General features: G+C 39.0%; 1 protein-coding gene across 6 annotated transcripts in view; it reads right to left on the bottom strand.

Annotated features, from left to right (window-relative positions):
• CKAP5 (cytoskeleton associated protein 5) overlaps nt 1-23590 on the bottom strand; it is a 49838-nt gene that overhangs the window by 22692 nt on the left and 3556 nt on the right. For 5 of the 6 annotated variants that reach the window (XM_035327012.1, XM_035327016.1, XM_035327017.1 and 2 more), the window contains exons 2-21: nt 18356-18448; nt 17623-17816; nt 16277-16483; nt 13980-14151; nt 12916-13048; nt 12522-12625; nt 12005-12118; nt 11675-11779; nt 8733-8822; nt 8447-8611; nt 7520-7648; nt 6757-6939; nt 5729-5842; nt 4462-4572; nt 3159-3251; nt 2696-2881; nt 2142-2236; nt 718-775; nt 514-639; nt 22-158 (exon numbers count right to left, since the gene is read on the bottom strand). In XM_035327012.1, coding sequence (XP_035182903.1) covers nt 22-158; nt 514-639; nt 718-775; nt 2142-2236; nt 2696-2881; nt 3159-3251; nt 4462-4572; nt 5729-5842; nt 6757-6939; nt 7520-7648; nt 8447-8611; nt 8733-8822; nt 11675-11779; nt 12005-12118; nt 12522-12625; nt 12916-13048; nt 13980-14151; nt 16277-16483; nt 17623-17816; nt 18356-18412 — 2573 coding nt within the window. In that variant the 5' untranslated portion in view covers nt 18413-18448. Of the gene's footprint in view, nt 1-21; nt 159-513; nt 640-717; nt 776-2141; nt 2237-2695; nt 2882-3158; nt 3252-4461; nt 4573-5728; nt 5843-6756; nt 6940-7519; nt 7649-8446; nt 8612-8732; nt 8823-11674; nt 11780-12004; nt 12119-12521; nt 12626-12915; nt 13049-13979; nt 14152-16276; nt 16484-17622; nt 17817-18355; nt 18449-23455; nt 23497-23590 lie in introns of those variants that run through there. The other variant, XM_035327015.1, reaches the window with a different exon arrangement.

Raw genomic sequence — 23590 nt, 5'->3', positions numbered from 1 at the left:
AGCTGTAGAATCCTAACGTACCCAATATCTGTTCTCGGCAAGAGATCCACAACATCATTCCCAACATCCTCCTGTTCCTCTTCCTCACCATCATCCCCACTGCCTCCACTGTGCCTGGAAATGCCACGAGTTGGGGCTGGTGCTGTCTGCCCTTGCATCTGCAAGCAAGGCAAAGAGACAATAGCTATTTAAGAGTTTTTCATTTGACATGAAAAATAAAGACTGTTGCATGACCCAAATATGCTATCTCAGTGTAGCAGACTTCTAGAACATGATACCCCCAAAACCAGAAGCTTTTGAAATCTGTCATGGGAAAAAAAGTAGATTATTGACATAGCTACACACAGCGTGTTTGCAGCTGCTTTGGTAGGTTATCTTCCAAAGTCTGATTCATTAACAAAAACACAGGTTAGACCACAGTTTTACTACGCATTCCAACTACTGCAGTTTCCAAGTAGTTTTAGTGGTACTTGTTATTAACTTCACTTCATACCTTTTCACTACACTTCATACCTTTTCAAATTCTGCATCTATCTGGGAGAGAAGGGCGGGCTTCTCATCTTCAAAAAACATTCGCAAAGGAGGTCCCACATAAAGATACATGACTCCCAGCAAGGTAATGGCAGAAGTCCTTACAGCCTGTCAGAATGATAAAAGCACTCAGTCTTCCAATTAAGGACTGAAAAAAATCAGTATTAAAATTGTAAATTTACTTACTGGGTTAGTTGCAGCAAGAGCTGTCTTCACGTTACTGATGAAAGCTTTGACATTCAGTCTGTGTGGAAAAAGACGCTCCCATGAGTAAAACGCAACACAGTAAACACCAATGAGAAACAACATCATCACAACATGTTACAGATTAAAATAATGCAACAGAATAAACCAGATACATACAAATGACTTGGAAGCAGAAAATATTTGCACGTTATAATATCCCAGGTACAATGTAGCTATTTAAAAAAATACTGAAATAGGTTTTGAAAATAACCTACAATGAAAGTCAATACAGTAAACCTAAGATATTTTACAAAGACTGCGTATCTTACAGCTGTAAATTTTCTTAAGCTACGACACCCACACAGCTGCTAAGACTCAAATCCCAAAGGGTAAGTCCAGTACCTGGTACACAGTTACATAATAAAAGGTACTTTTTTGTTGACCTATCGGGATCATCCAGAAAGAAGAACAAGTTTCAAAAAAGACTAATTTACAATAGAAAGAGTAAAAACAACGTTTAGATTACTGAATTTTCTGTATCACCATTGCATTCAACAGAAAAGGAAACAGACGGGCAAGCCTGTAAGATTGATTCCTTTGTGCAGCCCCAGACACTTCTGTTCTAGTATCATATCCACACATTATCCTGCTGGAGATACATACTTCTTTAGGAATTTGTCCTAGTGTGTAAAATGCTACTGAAAAGAGTTTATTTCCCAGACTTAATCAACATGACTATCTATTTAACACCTGTGATACAACCAGGCATAGTAACACCCAAGTAGTCAAATAAATTAGAATTTCAAGCTTTTACTGCTCAGAGGTTTTGTTCTTATGAGTAAACTGTATGTTATTGTATTACATATGCTAGAGCACATTCAGTTAAGAAAAGTGCTTAGAAATTAAGGAAAATTGTTCTGATTCTAAAGGAGAATCCATTTCTTTCCTTCACAGCACCAGAAGCAATAATCATTATTATGCTGGTTAAAACATCATCCTGTTATCAGCCTTAAAATCTACCCCAAGTAAAGTAATAAACATGCTATGTAACTCTTCTGTCTGCCTTTTTTTTTTTTGTCTAAATAGTGATCCACCAGGGTGCAGGTGTATCTAAGTAGAATGGGAATAACAGACATGAACTACTACAACTACTTGCTCATCCCACGTGTTTGTATAGGTTAAGTAGAATGTTCTTCTGAGAAGGCCCAGTGAGAAAGAATGGAGCAGCAATAAAGGATCTTATTGCTAAAGTTAGATGCTTTTATTTACATATTTAGAGCTAGAAAAGCCCGATATAGCCAGCATCACAGATGAGGGAACAAAAGTTCAGTGCATTTGCACTCACTAGGACGAGCAGATTCTCAGTCCAATATAAGAAATAGTTTCATTCAAGTTTCTCTTGCCAATTTACTTAAAAGACATACCCAGAAAAGCCAAACTCTTTAATCGCATTTGAGAGCCAGTTCAAAGTTTCTGACTGGTTTTTAGGATTCTTTTGAGAGAAAGCCATAGCCACAACCTGGAACAGAAGAGTTAAATGTGAATTTTCACTGGCAAGCCAGGTGATAAAGTACTGTAACAAATGAGTTAAAATACCTGCAAAAAAACCAAGGCAGTGCAAATAAAATAAAATAGCTGGGGTACTAGCAATGCAGAATTTGTTGTGTCACTATAGCATAATATGATTGTAGCTGCAGTGAACCAGAAGTTACCGAAGTACTAGAAGGCAGCTGGAGATTACCTTTGTTATGGAATTTTAACTGTTTTGACAATATCTCAACAAGTAAGTCAGTACCTTGCTATTACCTCTTTTGAATGAAGGTTTATTTAAATTCTGTCTCAAGGTATCGCTTGAAAGCGAATCAATTCCACAAAACACAAAATAAATAAAAGATTTAGGAGTTATTCCTCAGACTGAAAGAACATCCCACATAGTATTTCTGCCTTTACTGGAAGAATACCTTTACTATTCACTCACCTGCTCAGCAGTCCATGGCAACTGACATGCCTCAGCTATTGCTGTCATGGCTTCTTTTGCATTACTCCCACATTTCACATCACCGACCTTGTCTACGAGACCATCCAGCACAACCTGTGCTGAAGTTTTGGAGAAGTTTCCTTTCTGTGCAATCAGTGCAACTATATGCAGTTTCATCTGCATCACCTGGAATGTTCATAACAGCAAGGAAGTCACTCATGCTTTCATGTTTTAAGACCTTTTAAAAAATTATATAACTATATAATAGTATATAATTAGAAAAATATGATTAAACTATAGAATAGTACATATGTACTATATATAAAAAACTCAGCAGCTTTATAGATGTACTAAGATTGCTGTCAATTATGTATATGCACCTAGGGCCTTTCAGTTAGTTAGAAAGGCAATTTCAGTAACTAACAGTCCATTCTCGTTAGTTAAAGTAAGTAAAATGCATTACCTGAAAGTTTGTTTCCTTCCAACCAGGTTTCTTGGCCAGCATTCTTACTAGAGCTTGGCAAGGCATTTCACTTCTCTCCATAAGCTCAACAGCCTTAAGGATAAATATTAAGTTAGCCAGTACATCACAAATGGTGCAAAAACAAACAAACAAACCACAAAAACACCCACACAAGTAAAGTTATCTCAACTGTCCTGTAATTTTCTTAACGGTGGACTTAGTTGCAGGAGCTCGGAACATAATAATCAACCTGAACAGCCTTACTACAAGACCCATTGTGACATGTAGTCCATTTTACATGTGCAGAGCCATTTACACGACAGCATTCGTATTGCTACACTTTGTATATTCTTTAAAAAGCGTACTTACAAGCACCTATTGGCCATTCCAGCCCAGGGAATTTAACACTTAATAAGTAGCCTGACTAGAAAGCAGAGATTAAGTTTGAGCATAACCTAAATTAGCTGTAGCTTTTGTTAGACTTATCCATTAAATAAATAAATAAATAAATGCATTCCAATGAAACCATAACATCTTTACATTTGAGTAAAGCTATTCTGGCTTCTGTAGCAGCATTTCAGTGCAGCTGGTCACCGTTTCTAATTTCAGTTAGTGACCTTTTCAACTAAAATATTAAAACACAAGAGCAACCATGATGCCATGTTATGAACTATTTGTACATCTACAATTGATGGCTTTTTGAATGTGATCTCTCAACATGATATATCTAATATACAATAGCCAGGCTTCATGTTCTAGTCATACATGACGTCATGCTTGTTTGCAACTACACAAAGTACTCACTACCAGCTATTTAGACTGACATCATCATAGACTTCAAACATCAACTATTTGCCAACTGAAGTTTTATTGCCATCATTATTACGTTTATTAATCAATTGCTGCTTAACATGCAGTCAACAGGTGCTTGCAAGTGTTTTTGCCAAAAGAATTACAAACCTTTGCTTAAGCCTAGCTATCTTTGACACTAAGCTTTAGAATTACCTAGTATTTTAAAGAGACCTGTATGCCTCCTCAATCTACATACTAGTACTTTTGACAAAAGCATATCTACATTAAACTTCGACACTTACAGTGCTGTAGTTATGGATTAATAGCTAGTTTAAAAACAAAGCACTTATATTTTGCACGTACTGCTTAATCTATCTGAACTACTCTGCTGACATATCACTACTCTGCTATGTCTTTTTTACAAGAGCTACCAGGCCTAAAACACTGAAGAAATTACATTTTTTGCTTTCTCCTTCCTCAACTCTCCTCTTATCAATTGTTGCAAACTCACCTTCTGAAACTCCTCCATGCAGGCAAGCCTCTCTTTCCAATTACCACTGTCCAACTGTTGGATACAAGAAGCTGGAAGGACAGCAGCAGCTTTCTCTTCACATACTTCTATCTGCAGTCAGATCAAAGCAACGTTAACACACCCCACAGGATCCCACGGTACGGCAGGCTGCAGCCTTAAGGGCAGTTAATATGCTGGAATGACCCCTGCCCTGCAGTGCATTTACAAAATACAAGTCACCATATCATAATAAGTTCTGTTGTAGGTTGAAATATTTTGTATGGGTTACAGTTTAGGGGCTTTATGAATTTGGGAAGCTGTTAAGTCATATTGAAACAGAAGAATAATCCCTGAGAAATGTAAGCAATCAAAAATGACAGCAGGTAGCCACAGCGAAGGTAAACTAAAGTTTCTAAGATAATTTTGTATGAAGGGTGAGTAAAGATAGCAACAAACTGGGAGTTGATAAAGGAAATGGTAGAACACATCTTCTGCATCCATTTTAGCAAAAATGAATGGAGTTTAGTATGTGAAACAAGATAAAAAACTTCCCTTGTTTCACTGGTGTCTGCATTACCCTCAAGAACTATATCCTCATTTTGTGCTGTATAATGTGAACTGGGTATAATAGAAAGTACTCATACTTAACACCATAAAGATAACTGACAACCCAAAAAACTTGCTGATAGATCTAGTAAAGCAGTAAATCAGAGCTTTACAACTTTATTACTGTTTGACTCACAGATGAGGGGAATGAGGTAATCTACCATGAGGATACAGTGGAACAGCTTTTCTAAAAAAAAAAGTATAAACAGTGTCTAATCCATACCTATAAACTATGCGAGTGGCTCAATTAACATGCAAAATGTGAACTTTTTCCTGACTCGAGTTAATATGAATGGCATGGAATAAATTTGAGTTAATACCCCTGCAGCAAATCACGCATCCATAGTTACATTAAAATTATTTCTCTCTGCCTTTACCTGTTCCTAGTTCATGGGCATCATGACATTCCTCATGATATTAGAGTGATTTATTACTTACTGTCTTATACAACCCGATACCAACAGCCTGTAGAAAAAGTGTGTATTCACCAGAATATATCAACCATCCATTTTACCAGTTATGACTTATTTATTCAAATGCACTGCTTTCCCTTGTCCAACAAAAATACCCAAACTTCAGTGAAAATATTTTTAGTAGCTGTAGAACTCATTAACTACTTGCATAAAGCACTTAGTATTTCAGAGAATAGGAGAGTACTTACTGAGAGCTCCGATTCAAATATCTCTTTGGTCTCAGGAGCCTTCTTGCCTTTAGCCCCAGCACCTCCCATACCCGCAGCTGCAGCTGGCTTGCCTTTCTTGGGTGGGCCCCCAGGCTAGAAAGGAAACAAGCAAGTTAGCCGAGACCAAACAGGTCTCTGATTCAGACTCCAAATGAATTGCTGGTTTTCCACATCTATACATTCTATATGCATCTTCTGACATCAGAAGACAACCTCTGTTACCGTAACTGTTACAGGCAAAAGTTACAGCTTATTTAGTTCATACTTTGCTTTCTGACTACTAGGCTTTAGAAACCAGGTACAGTAACAGGGACATGCAAGACATGAAAAGGGAAAGAATGTATGCACTTGTGAAGGTTCAGGAACTCATGAACTCATCCCTGCATTTACCTTTAGAGACAGATTAGATATTAAATCTGTGACTGGCAGCCTGGAAAAATGCTAGAGTATCAATAAATACTAAAAAATACAATCTATTCTACTATTCACTCCCAGGATTCCCACCTAGAGAAGTTAAGTACAGTATTACAAAGATCATCTATAATGCTGCTTAAATCAATTCTTAAAATCCAAATAACTGTTTTAAAATAATACAGGCTAATGGTTTAAGTTACTTACGATAACAAACACTTAAGAGAACACTCAACATTTTAGTAGTAACCTTGCTATTTATAACAAGGCATCAAGTTCAGCTAAATATTACTACGTCACCACAAAGCACATCTGAGGCTCACCTGATTGCCTACATTTGGTATAAATTTGGTATAAAGTTTGTTGCTTACGTTTAATATGATAAAAAGCTCTGAGATTTCAGCAGGTACTTGATCAGAAAGTCCCAGATTCCTTTTGTTTTTAGGCTCACCAACTCCTCTAGAAGGACAGATTCATCACAGTGATTCTTCACTGGAAGGAGATGTTCAGCAGTCCACCTTTGAACTTCAACATATAACTAGTCTATACAATCACAGACGAATACAGTTGTCAACAACCTCTTGACAATCTCTTACCTTCGCAGCAGGTGCTTTTTTCAGTGGTCCTGGTTTGGTTGCTGCATCTTTTATTTCTTTATCAGCAGCAGTCCCTGAAAGAGCAGGGGTCTTTCCAGCAACAGGCTTGCCTTCTTTTTTCTCAGCAGCTCCTCCTGTCTTTTTACCATAAACCAGTTCTACCTTCTCAGAGCACTCTTTAATCTGACAAATGTTTTTAAAAAAAAAAAAAAAGCTGTTTAGCTACCACAACTAGATGTACAGTGCCCCTTCATAGCAGCAGCTCAAACCTCACTACTGTGGAAACAACGTGAGTTTTTAAGTTGTTCAGCTGACAAAGTTTTGTTATCCTGTGTAATACAGAAGTACACGACATGCTTGTGACCTCAATTTTATTTCAGACGGAGAGAATTTAAAAAACAAAAACCCTTGCAGAACCAAGCAATCAAAAAACAGCAACAAAAAATACATGCCACTTCACAGGTAATAGTCTTGAAACCAAACAGATATCGTATCTAAGAATGAAAAGGGGCAATGTTAGCATATCAATACAGTTTAGGTGCTGAAAGTCAAAGAAAGGATACTTGATATCTAGCAAGAAATAAAAAGATACTTAGACTCCCTACTGCATCAGTAGCTTTTAAGTAAAAAATAAAAAAATAAAAAAAAAATCAAAAATCTGTTTCAAATCAGCTGCTCAAGCACCCTCTTTAGTCTTCTCTAGCTTAAAATAGATCTCAAATGGATAGTTAGAGCATTTTTACAGCAGTTACAATAAACTCACACGATCAAGCTTTAGTTTGTCCACATCTGCTAGAAAAGGATTCACAGCTTTCTCTCCAGCCACTTTCAAGGCAGTGCCTAATGCTTCAAAACCAGCATCTCTTACTTCAGGAGCTGAATCGTTGATATGCTGCAGAGAAATACAGTGCACATAACACTACTTACAGCTCACATCTAAACACAATTTTAAATCCACATCCTGTATCAATCCCTCCCTGTCTTTTTTAAAAGCCTACAACTACTATGGAATAATCCTTAATATTCATTCCACGGTAGAAATAAAAGTTATTTTTCCACTTATGTTTTCCCATGTACTGATCAATTCTACTGTTTCTCAAACACAGCTAGCTTCCCATCATTACATCTGTCACAGAACAAGAAGAGGGTAAATATTTATGCTTCAAGAGATATTGCAATACCATGAAAGTTCACAAAAAGTTTGAAGTCCTGCAATCCTTTCACATCAGCATTTTTGAAGCCAGGTAAGTTTCCAAGAAGACGGAAAGGGTTAGTTCATAGTGGAAAAAAAAACTATACATCATTTTGTTTACACTGGTAAATAGTCTAGTGTACTTGTAGTCTACGAATTAATGAGAGTTCTTACTTAGCATTCCAATAAAAGCTTGCTACAGATAATCCGCAAGAAGCAAGTAGCAGTGTCCAGCAGTTTAATACTTACACATCACTATCTTGAACTATTACAAACTAGGTGAGTCTTCTGTTTTAGAGACAATGAAGGACGAGGAGACTAAACTATTCCCATGACTGACAGTCATCTTGTAGTTCAACATCAGTCAAAACTCACTCTGATGGCCACACAGCACACAAGCTAAGTCTCTGCTGTACCCCAAGAGTCTTTCTCCCAGACAATCCAATGCTTCATAACAATACCTCAGTATCAGAGAAGTAACAATTTCTCCTGTTTTACCTTGAGAAGTGCAGCACAGAAGGGTTTTAACAGGCTCTTTGGCAGAGTAGAAGGTGTGCAGTGACGGAAGCTTCTTGCAATGAAAAGGGATGTTTGCTGCTTAATTGTTGGATTTTTGTTGTCCATCACCGCCAAAATATCTTCACTTATGTTCTGCAATGTGGTCTACAATGTTTGATAAAGAAGTCATTTATTTCCAGTGAAGGAAGAAAAAAAAGGAAGTACTAGATTTTTTTTTTTTTTTTTGGGGGGGGGGGGGGGCACCAATTGTCAGTCTTTTACTTACGGTAAGAAAGATTGCATCAATGGCCTCCTGTAATGCCTGTACTACCTGAGGTTTCTTCTCTTTAAACTTCTCCAAGATTGTTGGAACAACCTATAGAAGAGAGAAAAAGTCAATCCATTCTTCACTAGTGTAATTATTTATAAAGCCTGATAGTCTGGTCCCTGATTTTCCATAAAGAAACAAATAATGCAAATTAGAATCACTGCTGCCCCCGCCCCTCAAGGGCATACAACAACAGTATGAACTAGTTTATTCTAGCTGATCTCTAACATGAAATTCTTTCTACTCCTGTCTTCTCAAATATAGCTTCACTATGAGAAATTGTTCAAAAACCCTAAACAAAAGGCAGATGCACAAGTTCACGTAATTACAGATAAATATTCGGATCAACTGGTCTGGGACACAAAGAAATTGAAAAGAAATTAAACAGTTATACAGCAAAGTGCTGTGCTCTTATCCTGTTACACTCCAAGAAGGTATATAACCTGTTCCCTCTTTCCCAGCTTCCTCACAGCATTCAGCACAGCTCTGTAAAATGCTCTCATTTGACTCACAGCTGGCAAGGCTATGATCTAAAGCCTGAATCTTTCCTAGAGCAATACACCTGGCACTCCCCCCACAGTGGTGTTTTTGGATGTATCAAGTTGAAAAAGCATACCTGTCACTAAACCATGTCATGCAGGAATTTCACAGCAATTTATACCTAATATAGCTGCTCAGTCAGCCAGTGCTGAAAGAGATCAGCTGGCATACTCATGTGCCAGTAATGCAAGCAGCTCCACTTAACTATGGTCTCTATAACCTACACAGGTACTGTAACAAGAACTTCTATCATTAAACTACAGACATGCAGAGCTTTTAACTGTGGAAAGCAAGCTACTTCAAAGGTTTTGTAAACATAACAGCTGATTATTTAGAAGATGATTCCATAGATGTTATAAGTTCTTACATAACACAAAATAGGTTTTCCATAGCTACCGCTTTCTACTCAAAATCGGACCGTGAAATCTCAACCCCCCTGTGACAGTGACCAAACATATCATGGGTGTATTATAACAAGTCCAGAAGAGAGCCATGCAGATGATCAAGGGGCTGGAGCATATCTCCTGTGAAGACAGGCTGAGGGAGTTGGGGTTGTTCAGCCTGGAGAAGAGAAAGCTCTGAGGAGACCTTACTGCAGCCTTCCAGTACCTAAAGGGGGCCTATAGGAAAGCTGGGGAGAGACTCTTTGTCAGGGAGTGTGGTGATAGGATAATGGGTAATGGATTTAAACTAAAAAAAAGGGGTAGGTTTAGATGAGATGTTAGGAAGAAATTCTTTACTATGATGGTGGTGAGGCCCAGAGAAATTGTGGATGTCCCATCCCACGAAATATTTAAGACCACAGAACCTTCTCATAGGAAGGAGATACTGAATCATTAAATCTCTGCTTTAGGAAATGCTAACAGCTAGAGGGTGCACTTTTTTTTTTAAACATGAAAGTTAGAAGCTGTATCCTACAAGTAAGAGAAGAAGGAAAGAGAGAAGGTGGTGATGGGGGGGAAGGGAGGGAAAGGTGGTCTGTGCATGGGGAAAAAAGATCAGTCTAGGACTTCAAAGGCAGTCAGACAGAGATGAAGTAGGTTGTTATGCACTCAACTACAATGAGTAGTATGGTTCTGTGCTTAATTTCATTGCTCCTTTGTTTCAAAGCCTGAAGAGTTGGACTTTAGTCCTATATTTAGCTAGTAGGATTTATACTACATCTAGCAACAATTCTAGCAAGAATTGCTTCCCAACATTTAAAAAACCTGATCACAGAAAAAGCCTACATCTAGCACACCAGTAGATCAGTTCAGCACGCAAACCAAGTAAACTTGTAAAACGGGTGCTGAGATGATGCAATTCAGAGCTGTCATTATGGTACTTAAAAAAATAATCTACATCTCAATGCTGCTTGCTTGGCTGCTTGCATGGAGTTATACCCTTGTTTTAGGAGCTTCCCTCCCCCCCAATATTAACTCCATAGCTATAAGGGTTAACCTTTAAAATACAGATCAAGTATAAACAGATGTAACAGATGTAACACTGTGACTTACAACTACATACAACTTTCAGAATGAAATTGTCTTTGCCCAAACTTTTGTTCAGAGTTCAGGAGACTTAAAGTTACTGGATCTCATTGCTTCAGAAACATTCACAACTCCTCTCAAAATGTAATGCTAACAGCAGCCAGACACATCATTTCTCTTGGTCTCGAGCTCTAACCCCAGCTCCCTTTGACTTGTCAGAAGATAAAATTAAAGTTGATTAACTTAAAGAACATAGCAACAGTGATTTGAGACACAAGTGAGATAACAGCAATTAAAAGCTCCCTTTATTTCCAAAGACTGGTTAAGCTCCCCTGATGGTAGCCATTCATGAGACAAGAGTAGCAAAGGAGAGGAGAGATTAATCTAGATCACCAGAACATTTTGGTATCAAAATTCTCTGCAATTTAGCTACTTAAAGCAGGCAACAAAACAAGAAATAAACCAAAAAACAGCAACCATACATGACGGAGCAGCTATGTAGAGTTCAGGCTCAGAAGTGCTTTTTTTCCATTGTGAGCCACAAATGCATTTCTGTGGGGGTACCTCCAGGATGAGGTACTGTAAATAAAGTTCATCTCATGGCAGATGAATTCAGTTGCCATAGTAAACAAGATTCACTGCAACAATAAACTTTATGTTGTTCAATGTTAATAAACAAGGATCCTTTTAACCTTAAGCTGCAAAACACCCTGGCAGGCACTTCACTTCTTGCTCCATCAAGGGGCAGGTAGGCATTCATAACAGTACAAAATCTCTCCGATAAATACCAGCCCTTGACAAGCAAAACAGTAAATAGATAAATAAAGCCAAGATATTTCCTGGTGTCCAGCAAAGAAAAACAGGAAAAAAAAAGTACATACTCTTACTTACATGTCCTGCATATTGTCCAAATTTCTTTCGGAGGCCAGTAGCTAGTCCAGCAAGGCATTTGGCAGCCAAGGCAACTAACATAACATTTGTATCCTTTCCAACAACCTGGAGAGGAAAAATCAATGACAGGTTGAAAACCCAAGTTTCAGAGACTTGGAAAGATTTCTTAATACAGCTAATGGGCTACAGATAAGTTGTAACAGTAGTAGAAATAACCTAAGAAGTTTCTACTCCTGATCATTACCTCAATTGGAACTTTCAAATTTTAATACAAAAAAGCTTTATTAAAAAATGTTAAAGCATATGTACACACTGGGTCTTATTTATTACCTTTTTGAGAACTTTCACCAAGTCTGCATAGTCTCCAGCTTCCAATTTGGGATTTTTCACCAGCAGTTCAACAGCTTCTAGAGCTTCTTTCCTCTCCTGCCACTTTTTTGCTTCCTGAAGAGCAAATCACTCATGTTAATTTATAAATGCAAACAGTTCTAGAGAAGCATACTTACCAAAAGCCATAGACTTTAAAGCTTAACTCTATTCTGAGAAAGTCAAGTTTCCCTACAGCTTAACATCAATAACTACAGTGAAACATTAAATACAGTGCTTTCCCAGAATGTACCTCAGCTCCTTAAAATTACAGCTTTCTTGCTGGTAAAAATAAAAATTAAAAAAAAATCTAATTTTGATATTTACTTATGATAGTCTATATTTTGCTTACACTGGTCTGCTACTATCCTTTGAAGTAGCAGTATAGTTTACATTGCAAAATACAAGTTGATCTTTAGATCAATTTGCTCCATGTGCCGTGGAATTAACTGGTAGCATTAGTATCAAAGTTGCCGCTTACTATTTTCTCATAGAAGTCTTTGGGAAGCTTGGAAAGAATTTCTACAGCTTCAAGCAACTCATATGCATCAACTTGCGGTACCACCTCTTCCCCATCATCATCTCCTGCAACCAGAAATGAGAAAAATGTAAGCACAGTGACAAGAGAAATGTCAACTACACTACTCCTAAGGCTCATTTAAAAAACAGTATCATCAGTTGTGATTTTGCTGTTTCAAAGGAGAGATACTCTTTCATATAAAGTTCTTACCCCAGTCACATTTTATTGTGATGTACTGCATTCCACTTGTTTTGCACCAGCTTGAATAAAGGAACCTTTATGACTGAAGCATTTGTTAACAAACAGTGTATCAGTGATAATCCCTGCACTCCACTGAAAAGTGTAAGTAAATTACCTCCGTCTCCATCTCCTCCAACTGCCTGCTGCTGCTCGAATTTTGCTTTCAGCTCCTGTTGGGAACGCAGGAACCTGGTTTGCTTAGGAGCAGCGGCTGACACTTTGACCCACTCTTCTTCCAGTTCTTTTAGCTGCCAAAGGGAAAAGAATCATCATATCCGAGATGTTTTGTACATACCACAGACAAGACACCGTTCACAGAAAGCAACAGAATGTTCCCATCTCAAATCCAAGACGTTGCTATCTTTTAAGCTCTTTCTCCTGCCACCGACGAAGTGACTTGCCATTCACACTCACTGTTCAGGAGCTTTTGAGTAAGTATAGTAACATAACACAGCATCATCAACAAAAATATCAATGCAAAGCATTTCCATAAGAACAAACTGTAGAACAGTCAGAATGTTGTGCAGCCTCCGTAGAAGGTTTAAAATAAGACTGGCTGAGCGCAGAGGAAGATTCTTGTTATATCCATGCTATTCTCAGATCGTAAAATGAAGATGAAACATAACATGCTGATACATACGACGAGACAGTTTAAAAAACAAACAAAAATTATACCTTGCTCCAGGAAGCTACTGCTTTCCACCCGAACACAATTAACACAAGTGGGTAGTAGAGAAAGATTCATTAATAATTTATAAAGTTCTCAAATAATGGACTGTTCCATCTCCAATAGCATAGTTATCTATCATAATGCAATGCCACTTCCCAAAGTACAGCAATCACACAAGAAAATTGAGCAGAAAAATTGCGGACCTGAACACTTTCAGTGCAGGAGTCCTTTACACAGGAAATTACTTGCCCTTGGGTTAGATCCCCAAGACATGCCATTTTACTTTTCCAAATCTCCTCCTCAGTTTCAGTGCAAACAACAACAAAATGTTGTCTTGTCTTTTCAAACAAAGAGGTACTAAACAGGAAGTTAACAATAATGCCTCGTTAATGAAAGTTCCAGTTTTGACTTTTAAGGATGACCAACACCACAGGATCAGGGAGGGCAAGCACTTGCATGTGTAGAAGTGTTTTCTCAAATGTGTGGATACAAGACTACCTTTTGCCTACCTGAACAGAATTTATGTTCTGCAATGGAGGTCTCAGTGCATCCCTTATCCAACGGTAGATCTCCACAGCAAGGAGTTTGGCTTCATCTCGAACAGCCTTTTCCCGAGACTCAAATAGTTTTGGCAATACTTTAATGATTGGCTTCAAAGAGATTATTTTTGAACCAAATTCACTGAAAGTTAAAAACATGGAAGAGTATCAGAGTCCAAGTAGGAACCAAGGAGTGAGCCACAAAAGAAATAAGTATTTTTTAAAACACAATCTATGATATGCATCTAGTACATACACAGGGATTCTGTCATTTACCGAAATCATTTCTTCCTTTTTTTTTTTTGTGACACTATTCCGTTGCTGCACAATTTAAAAAAAATATTTGTCCTAACATAATTACTCTCAACACCCAGACTGGAATTACAAAAATTAGGCCTCTTCTGAAATTACTTCAAAGCATTTACTCCAATCCACTGCCTCAATCTGTTCCCTTGCCAGAAGGGGAGAAAAAAAAGCATCCTTAGACTGAAATTTGTATGACCTACTTTTTTTTTTTTTAATAAAAAAAATCAGAATAGAATCTCCTTTGTCTATCCTTGAAGGCAAACTGCAGTAAAAGCATTAGTCATTTTGCTACTTGTTGGATCAGATAATTATAGTAAGCCTGGGTCATCTTCACAGAAAATACACGTGTTGAAATACATGCTACTGAAAGGACAACTTTCCCCAGACACTCACTCTCCTCTGTCAGCAGACTCTACATGTTGTTGGATTTAACACACAACACTTCATTTTTCAATCACTGTTGAATGAAAACATAAGTTTTCATTTGATACTTACAGTAAACTGCTTCGGTTCTTAAAGCATATCTAGATCACTTCAGAAGCAATAAAATATTGATTCAGAACCATTTCTCTTCCCTGAGAACTCTAAATTCAACTTTCTAATCACATTTTCTTCTGCTTCTTTTCAGCCAAATTTTTCATGAGAAAGCTAGTCTAGTAAAAGTGTCTGCTCAAGTACTGAAACTTGCATCCTTAAGTTCTAAAAATTCTACTGCTAGAAAGATGAGGTAATAAAACATGCAAAACAGGCTCTGATCTTGGAATTAATGCAACTTAAATGAGAACTAAGAACAAATGAGTGGCCCAATTTTTTTCTACAGAAAAAAGGGCATATTATGAAAAGTGGGTATACAACAATAGGCCACCCCAACTTCTCATGCTCTTCTTATCTAATCCATATAACACAAAAAGAAAAGCAGAAGCTTTAACACAAGATAAAAAAAACACCAAAAGCTAAACTAGGTATGTACTCAAGCTTCCCACCTAGATACAACAGAAATCTTGTTATCAGTGCAGAAACTCTATGAAAGCACAAGACAACGTTAGAGAAGTTAATAAGGCTCCATGAATTAATTTGATCTTGCCATCTCAAACATAATAAAAACATCATATAAAAAAAAATCTATATTCGTGTTTTCACATGAACTATTTTTTCAGAAAAAAAAGGCATTCTGACCATTAATACCAATATTATCTGTTTCTTTTTTCTTACATAATTCACTACCCATTGGGTACATACACACCCAGCATATAATCTGATTAAAAGCAGTACTTTCCACTCAATCTGCAAAAGCAGAAAATACTTTGGAGGTGAACAACCAAAGATGCTCCACTTTTAATCTTGAAACCAACTACCCAAACTAAAAAAAAAAAAAACAAATTTAATTAAGTATTAACATCTTTTATTTTTCAATGAATATACTGTTATATGGACAGTGGAAACTGACACAGTTCTGATTCAAAACACATTTAAGATGCAGTGAGCCTTCTCTTTTGAAAATACACAATGTAGCCAAAGGGGTTCCTATCAGTGAGAAAAAAAAAAAAAAAACAAATAAAAACAAATGCATTTTATTTTTCCCTTCGCTGTTTTTCAGAATTCAGAAGAGAAGCAGCACTGTCTGGAACAAGACACACTAATCCTGCCCTTCTCTTTCAGAGGTCCATTGTGAAAAAGGAAGTTTGGCAAACAGTTACCATTAACCGAAGTGATCCTGATGAGGCTTGTACAACAAAGAGATCTCTCACATCTAACAAATCCCATGATGCTCTAACAACTGCTGTTGCCATAAAATACCAGTTCAGTATAGATGCATCCTATTCAGGAAGTCTTTATAGCCTGCTAAAAACACTAAAATGTCTCCACATTCTACTGGAGTGAGAAGGAAAGAAAAAACACACATACAAAAAAACAAAAAAACAAACACACAAAACAAGGAAGTCCCCAAACTAAAAGCTTACCTTAGTGCTTTCCTCAGTGTCTCTATACATGCTACTATGATTTTCGGGTTTTTGTTATCCAGACCCTTTAGTAACTCTTCTTGTACTGCCTCCCCTTTCTCAATTTCTATATACATTAGACATATATCTACACCCAGCTCCTTTGCTCTGGCTTTTGGCTGATTGAACACTTTATTTACAACTCCAGAAGCTACTTCTCCTGTTGTCCTGAAAGAAGGGAGAATGTCACTTTTAGAACGTTTGTCAATCAGGTGTTCTCCATTGTTATCCAGACAGAAGCACACACAACATCAGAAATATGGATTAGAACTCAGTAAGTCCTTGCACAATAGGGACTAAATTCTAAAGCTAACTTTGAAGGTAATAACCTTCTGTAGGAGATGATTTTAACCTCTCGTTTAATCGAGAACTCCTGCAGACTGAGTGCTGTTCTGCACGCTCCTAATAGTAGGCTACAGCAAATACAAGACAGGACATTTTATCAAAGGCATGTTTATTAATACACATTAGTTCTGGTCCTTAACTAAATGTTACCTCCTGAAATTGCATATATTACCGTTAACATATTGCGGAATTAAAACAAACTGTGGAATAAAAACAAATTAATTTGTTGGGATTATTTCCAAGCTTCCGATATACTTTGTAATGAAATTATTTCATTTACACCACTTGTAAGTTAAGGGGCTTGGAAAAGCTGTTAGATTTTTGAACTAAGGTTCAGATTTATGCAATTGTAAATAACACTTTTATTCATTTTATCAGGTCACTTAAAGCTAGTGGACCAAAACACTGATCAGGTGCATTAGGAGTTTTTACTTCACTCCCAGGAGCACAGGCTATTTCATGGGGCTAGACAGCCATGAAATATAACAAACATCCTGTGAAGAAATTGGCAGCTATGCAGATTCAGATTGGTTAAGATAGTTGGTTAAGATAGATGCAACATCACATAAACACAACTATGTTCTATTTAATGGTTAAATTATAGGAATATCACCCAGGAGAGATCCTCCCTGTACAAACAGACTTTCAAAAAAGAACAGGCATTCCAATTGCAACATCCATATCACCAACTTACTGATTTTCTGCCACTTCAGAAATCTTTATTACTCTTGAATAGTTTCTTTGAACACTTATCATTGTAAGCAACTTCTGACATGTTAACATGCACAGAGACCATCTACAAGAAAAGCCTGCCATTCAGCAAGTTTTCTAGATCTGAAAGCTAATCCTGCTCTCAACAGTAAATACCAGAGTTATAAATGGCCACCATAAAATTTATCTGCAGACGCTCAGAGAGGCACAAACTCCTAACAGCCTACTGATAGCAAGGAAAGGCTACTTACTTCCCAGCTACATGAGCATTTTCAACATAAGCAAGCGCTGCTTCCAGCCCTTTCAACTGAGCCACTGCATTGGAGTCTGTCACAAATTTCTTTATCAATCCAAGATACTTGGACCACTCAGGACTCTTCTCATCATCTATCTTCTGGAAGAGCTTAAGGGCTTCTTCATAGCCATTTAATCTGGCTTTCCACAGCTGGAAGCAAAAGTCAAATGATTAAATATTGTGCTAGTACAAACCTTAACTCACCAATCTTGCAAAGTACTTCAATCATAGTTGAAAGTGTGCTCAGTAAGCTGGCATCCTCAGCATTTATCTTCAATGACTAGATGAATAACGTGCAACAGGACAAAATACTGTTTTCCTGTCAACAATGATCTGGATAGAAAGATGCCAGTAGGCCCTACTGCTCTTCATAAGCTCTAGCAACCACCAGTGCGTAGGTGTGATCCCAACCATAGTTTCAGCTACAGATGAGTAATCTCTCCACATGAACAAGCATGATGACTTTTCAGCACACAAGCTTATGCCGTACAGATTATCATGCAACTAAATTCTGCTTAATAGATGTTACTCCACCTCTAGGCTGAGCAGAACTGGTGCAGTTCCAGACCCGTTATACACATGCTGTGCAGCTATATTACCTAATTTTGGTGCACATAGGCACGGGAATACCACTGACTTACCACAGCACAGATATACAACAAGCCAAACACAAAGAGAAGGTTTCCTACCTTATGTTCACATTTCTGGTCAATGGGCAGTTTCATCCACTCACTGTCGTCCCCCATTGTTAATTCAGGTTCTCTCTACAATTAAACTAATTCCTGTGGAGACAGAGACAAGTTAGAACACAGAAAAATACATGACGCGTTACCTGCAATGCAGTCGAGGAAAGAAGAAAAGACAGTTCTGTAGCAAGTCTTATAGCTAATGTGAAATCCACACTCCCAAGCTTGTAGTTGTATTTAGATATGGACTAAGACTAGACCACTACTCTGTTAGCCCTGTAAGGCTACCAGAAGCCACTGAAGATTAAAGAGCAGTGCACTTAGTAATATTTCAGATATTAAAAATCTCAATCTGTGAAAGCTTTAGTAAGCTGAGATAAAGCATGCAGAACATAGCCTTGTCTAAGATTGAGGAATAATGTACTACAATGAAGGAGCTGAATAGAAATGACTACCCATCAACACCAGAAAACTGACTCTTACTGACATGTGCTTTCTGCAACAGGTGGCATGAATCAGTGTTGAAAAAATAATCAGTAGCTAGTGTGAGGACAGCCATTTTAACCACTTTACAAACAGAACATCTGAAATGAACAGTCCCAAGAGAAGAACAAAACCCCTTTTTGCTAGCTATGCCCTTACGCCCTAATTCTAACATAACCAGCATTGCCAACTGTCAACAAGAGATCAGTTTCTTACTTTATGGAGGCTGAAAACATTACTCATTCAAGTTTGTAAATGTTCTTCCCCCTTATTAAAATAGGAATACCAACCATTATGGGTATGAGATGAGATCTCAGGCTTAAGGCCCATCTTAGACACGTTGTACAACTAATACAAACGCTCAGAGAATATGCTTGATGAAGAGGAAATGAGCAAAATGAAAATAGCAGCCGCAATGAGAGGACTTACAACATTATTTATACAAACAAATGTAATCAATCCAGGTAAGGAGTAACACATTCCAGAATATCAATTCAAATCCACAGGAAAAAAAAAGGAAGACTCCAAAAACTGGTGGCCCCTATATTCAATAATTCAATTCTACTGGTATATAAATACCTTTACTAGCAGAATGCTCCTAATGTAAATTCAGCCTATGCCAGCAAAACTGCGCATTTCACCTACAAAGTGCTCCACTTACGAAGTACGCACAGAGGTTCTCTGTAGCAAAATAGGCCCTAGACTGAGGAGCGTAATTTCATCAGGGTAAGTTAATATAAGCAAGTCCTGCAAAGCCATCTGCCAGCCACACTACACTGACATACAGCTAACGCAATAGCAAAACTAGGCTAGCAATACTCCACAGGAAAAAATGAAGCTGCATTTATGATAAAAAACACTTTTTGAATAGCTCATCTAGTCAAGGACACAGGAATGCCCTGATGTGAATGCAGTCACAGGAGCAGACTCCCCTTTTTTAATCCCTAGCAGCCAAGCAACATCAGGAGACACAGCGTTGCTGGTATGAGCTGCATTTGCATCAGGTACAACTTTAACTTAACGTACCAGTACAGAAAAAATGGGGGCACTTCCTAAGTGCAGATGCAAATCACAAATAGATACAGCGCTCTCTCCCAGGCTCACACATACTAAACACTCTCCATTTATTCTTGTCAAGGGTAAGGAGTTAAGTAGTTTTCAATCTCGCTCAGAAACTTGGAGGTAATATTCAAGCCCTGTCTGCATCCTTTTGTTGATGAAAGCATAAGAAACCAACACAAGGACAAGAGGTACTCACAGATAAAACAGGAAAAGGAATAAGGCACTAACATACCTGCCAGCAGCACAAACACCAGAATACAAAGTTTTGATGCCGGTACCACAACAAACCCTCACCCCGTTTGTTTGGAAACCTGTCAGCAACGCAAACTCCCTGCTTCAACAGTGCAAGGGGGCACTTTTCTCTCCAGAGACCTGTTCCACCAGGGAAAATCTTAGTGCAGGTCAGTGGTGCCTTACTACAACCCTACAATCAGTTCAACACTAAGTCAGGAGCAGCTCCCCTAAAAAGCCTCAGCCATTGCAAGCCTAATACAGATTTCCAAGTTTTGTTTGTTTTTAAACCTTTCCATGCTGACAGTTCACTGCTACCCAGTTTGACCCCTGGGTTGTATGCCCTGGTGCTGCATTACAGAAACTAGGAGAAAAAGACCTAGCACTTCCTTCCCAACATCATGAGGTACTCACCTTGCGGGGATGGGGAGGGTAAAACAGTGCATATTCCCACCCATTTTTTTCACCCTGGCCAAGTCAGTTCCCCTACTATTTTTAATTGCAACATCTACAACTGTCACTTCAATTATAAAATGGGTTAAGTTGCCTTCTGCGCTGAATTCTGCATCTAAAAATAGCGCTAACATTATACATCCTCTCCACTAACTTACAAATCCCTTTGGAATAGGCAGTTTATCAGGATGTAGTATAGTCAGAGGGAAAGCTCCCTCAAACATCGCTTCTCTCCAAATTCAGCACTGTTCACACCTGCCCTGACCCCAAAACCTTGCACTGCCAGCGTTTTAACTTTATTAGAATAAGAGACACTGGTTTCTCCCTTCAGTTAAATCACTGGTTTCCATACGTTCAGAAATGAGCCTATTTTTTTTTTTTAAAAAAAAAAAAAAATGTTTCTTTGGAAAGATATGTAAGCTTCTTCCATCACTTCTCAACACTAAATATCAGGTAGCTTCCCTCTACAATAATGCAGCTGAATTACGTTACTACCAGTGAATTTGCAGCAACGAAGCATTTGACCTATATAGTTTTCTCGTGAGCACAACTAATTTTACAGCCTCCGAACAAACAGATTTAAGTCTTTCTGTAGCAACACTCATTTTGGAAGAATACAGTCAACGGGACCTCTGAAGTGACTAAACCACCAAAATAAGTTTTGTGCGAGAGGCCTGTTATTAACGTGGCCAACAGAACATTCACAAAAGCAAGTCAGCTGGGCAATGTGCAACAGAGAGGAACAACAAATCTTCCCTGACAGTTCTTGGCAGGGCAAACTCTTATACTACGGAGCAGTAAGAAAATGAAGACCATCACAGAAAGAACAGGATATATTTTAAAGGGAGACAATGCAAAAGCAGTAAGTACAGAAAATATTTAAGGCAGCACAAACACATGAAAATCAAGTGTAAAAGTAAGAACTGCCCACTGGATATAAGTGTGGGAAACAAATTCAGCATCACATTAAGAGAATACGGGAAAGTGACGTTGCAGGAATCTATGGCCTAGCTATGCATTGATCTGAAAAGTTCCCAACTCAGCCTCAAAATAAATGCTTTCTCTGCTACAGTTTTGGAGGGCTGAACAGGATCAGCCTTACAGGGCACTGCTAAAGTAAAGCCTCTGGATGGAAACATTCTGAAACGTCATATTTTGAAGCACATGTTTATTACCAAGTCACTATTTAGTATCATGAAGCTTCAGCTTCCAGACCATTTTCCCATAAAAAGCTCACTGGCAAACCAGGGAGCCATTTTGTGCTAAACAAAACCAGACGTTGATACTGATTGTCCACTTCTCCCTACCCACTTCCACCTACTGGACATCTCTCTTGCGCAGGAGCAGCTTTTAAGTCACCAAAACTCTTGATACCAAAGTAACCTTCCCAGAAGGTTTACCCAAAGAGTAAGTTCAGAGAAAGCAAGGCAGGCCATTTTCAAGGCAAATTCTGTTTGAAATGTTCCTACAGAGTAGAGCACATACTTAGAAAGCACAAAGCTGTATGTCACATTTCAGTCAAGACTACGCTTCTCAGCTCTGCCAGTACAGCCCAGTCTTTTCAGCACAAAGAATTTTTATTTGTTTAATGGCAGTTTTGGGTCATATTAGCTCCTTGTCTCTGAAAAGATGAAGTTTCACTGTCTCAGAAGTTTAGCTGAGCATGATTTCTAGTATTTCCCTACTAAACCTTTGTGTTTGTTAGCTACGATATAACAGGGCTTAAAAAGAAAGTTGAAAAATTAAAGTAACCATAGCATAGTTAATTTTTTATTTTAAACACAACTCAGACACATTGTGTATGAGAATCGAAGAACTGTAGCTTAGTCAGTGAAACAATGCAATAGGTTGCTTTAATAAATGTCACAACCAGAAAGAAAAATTAAGTCTAGCTAATAGAGGCCTAAAAGAGGCCTGCAAAAAGCTGAAGGGAGTCAGAAGAACTTGACCATTTGCTTTCCAGCTTCAGTCCACAAAGTAACGAGCAGGTTTAAAAACAAACACACACACAAGAAAAACCACACAAAAGGCTATCTGCTGCTTAGGCCATAAAAATTTCCTCATCTTTTAGAGGCCGGCAATTTCACTTAGATGTGAAATACAGAGGCTCTTGATGAAAGGAAAGCAGGGCCTCGGAATAATGAAAATTAAGTAGGAGAAATACATGGTTAAAAGGAATCGCTTTGCAAGCTGTGGAGTGCATTGCACAGCTCCTTGCAGCTCCAGCAGCGCTGGAATGGCACACAAGAGTAAACAGCATCACATTCTCTTGCCCGCTCTAATGCATTCGTCCTGAGCTGGCTCAGTGACACCTTAAAAGCAAAACTACTAAGTTATTGGTGAGGGAGACAGCTAATTTCTCTGGAATATATTTCAAGGCACAGTCCCCTCAAATGACTTAGGCGCGTGGAAATAACAACCTCAAAGTGAGAGACAAGGCAAAACAAACCGACCGCCTGCTTCCAGATCCATATTTGTGATTCCTTATCACACGGGCAAACCTGCAGCAGAGAGGGGCTGTGGGGAGAAGGGCACCGCGGGGGCAAGGCTGCACGCCCTGAGGTGACTGTAAGGACGGATGGCGGTTATGAGAGGTGGCAGCAGGGCAGCGCCTACTGGCTGCAGGCTCCCCATCCCCCGAGGCGTTAACAAAGCAGGCAAGGCCCCCGGGATGCTCCCTACATGGCCGGCCGGGACTGCTGACAGGGGAAAGCCCCCAGGAGCCACCCCGCAGGGCCCCCGCAGCCCTGCCGGCAGGAGCCTGCCCCCGCTGCCCGCATTGTCTGCGGCCGGCCGCCGCCTCGGCTCAGCGCCGGGCCGGGCCCTGCCCGCGCCTCCCCCCGGGCCCCGGCCTCCGGGCCCGGCCCCGCTCACCTGGCAGCCCCGGCCCGGCTCCGGCGGAGGGGAGGCAGGGAGGGAAGGGCCGGGCCGGGCCGGGCTGGCACGGCCGCACCCGCGGCCGGCGCCCCCCCCGGCGCTGAGCCGAGGCGGCGGCCGGCCGCAGACAAT

This window comes from Oxyura jamaicensis, chromosome 5, assembly GCF_011077185.1.
Source record: "Oxyura jamaicensis isolate SHBP4307 breed ruddy duck chromosome 5, BPBGC_Ojam_1.0, whole genome shotgun sequence".
NCBI classification, from domain to species: Eukaryota; Metazoa; Chordata; class Aves; order Anseriformes; family Anatidae; genus Oxyura; species Oxyura jamaicensis.
Note: the sequence above shows the minus strand (reverse complement) of the source record. Positions and strands in the feature narration are given on the sequence as shown.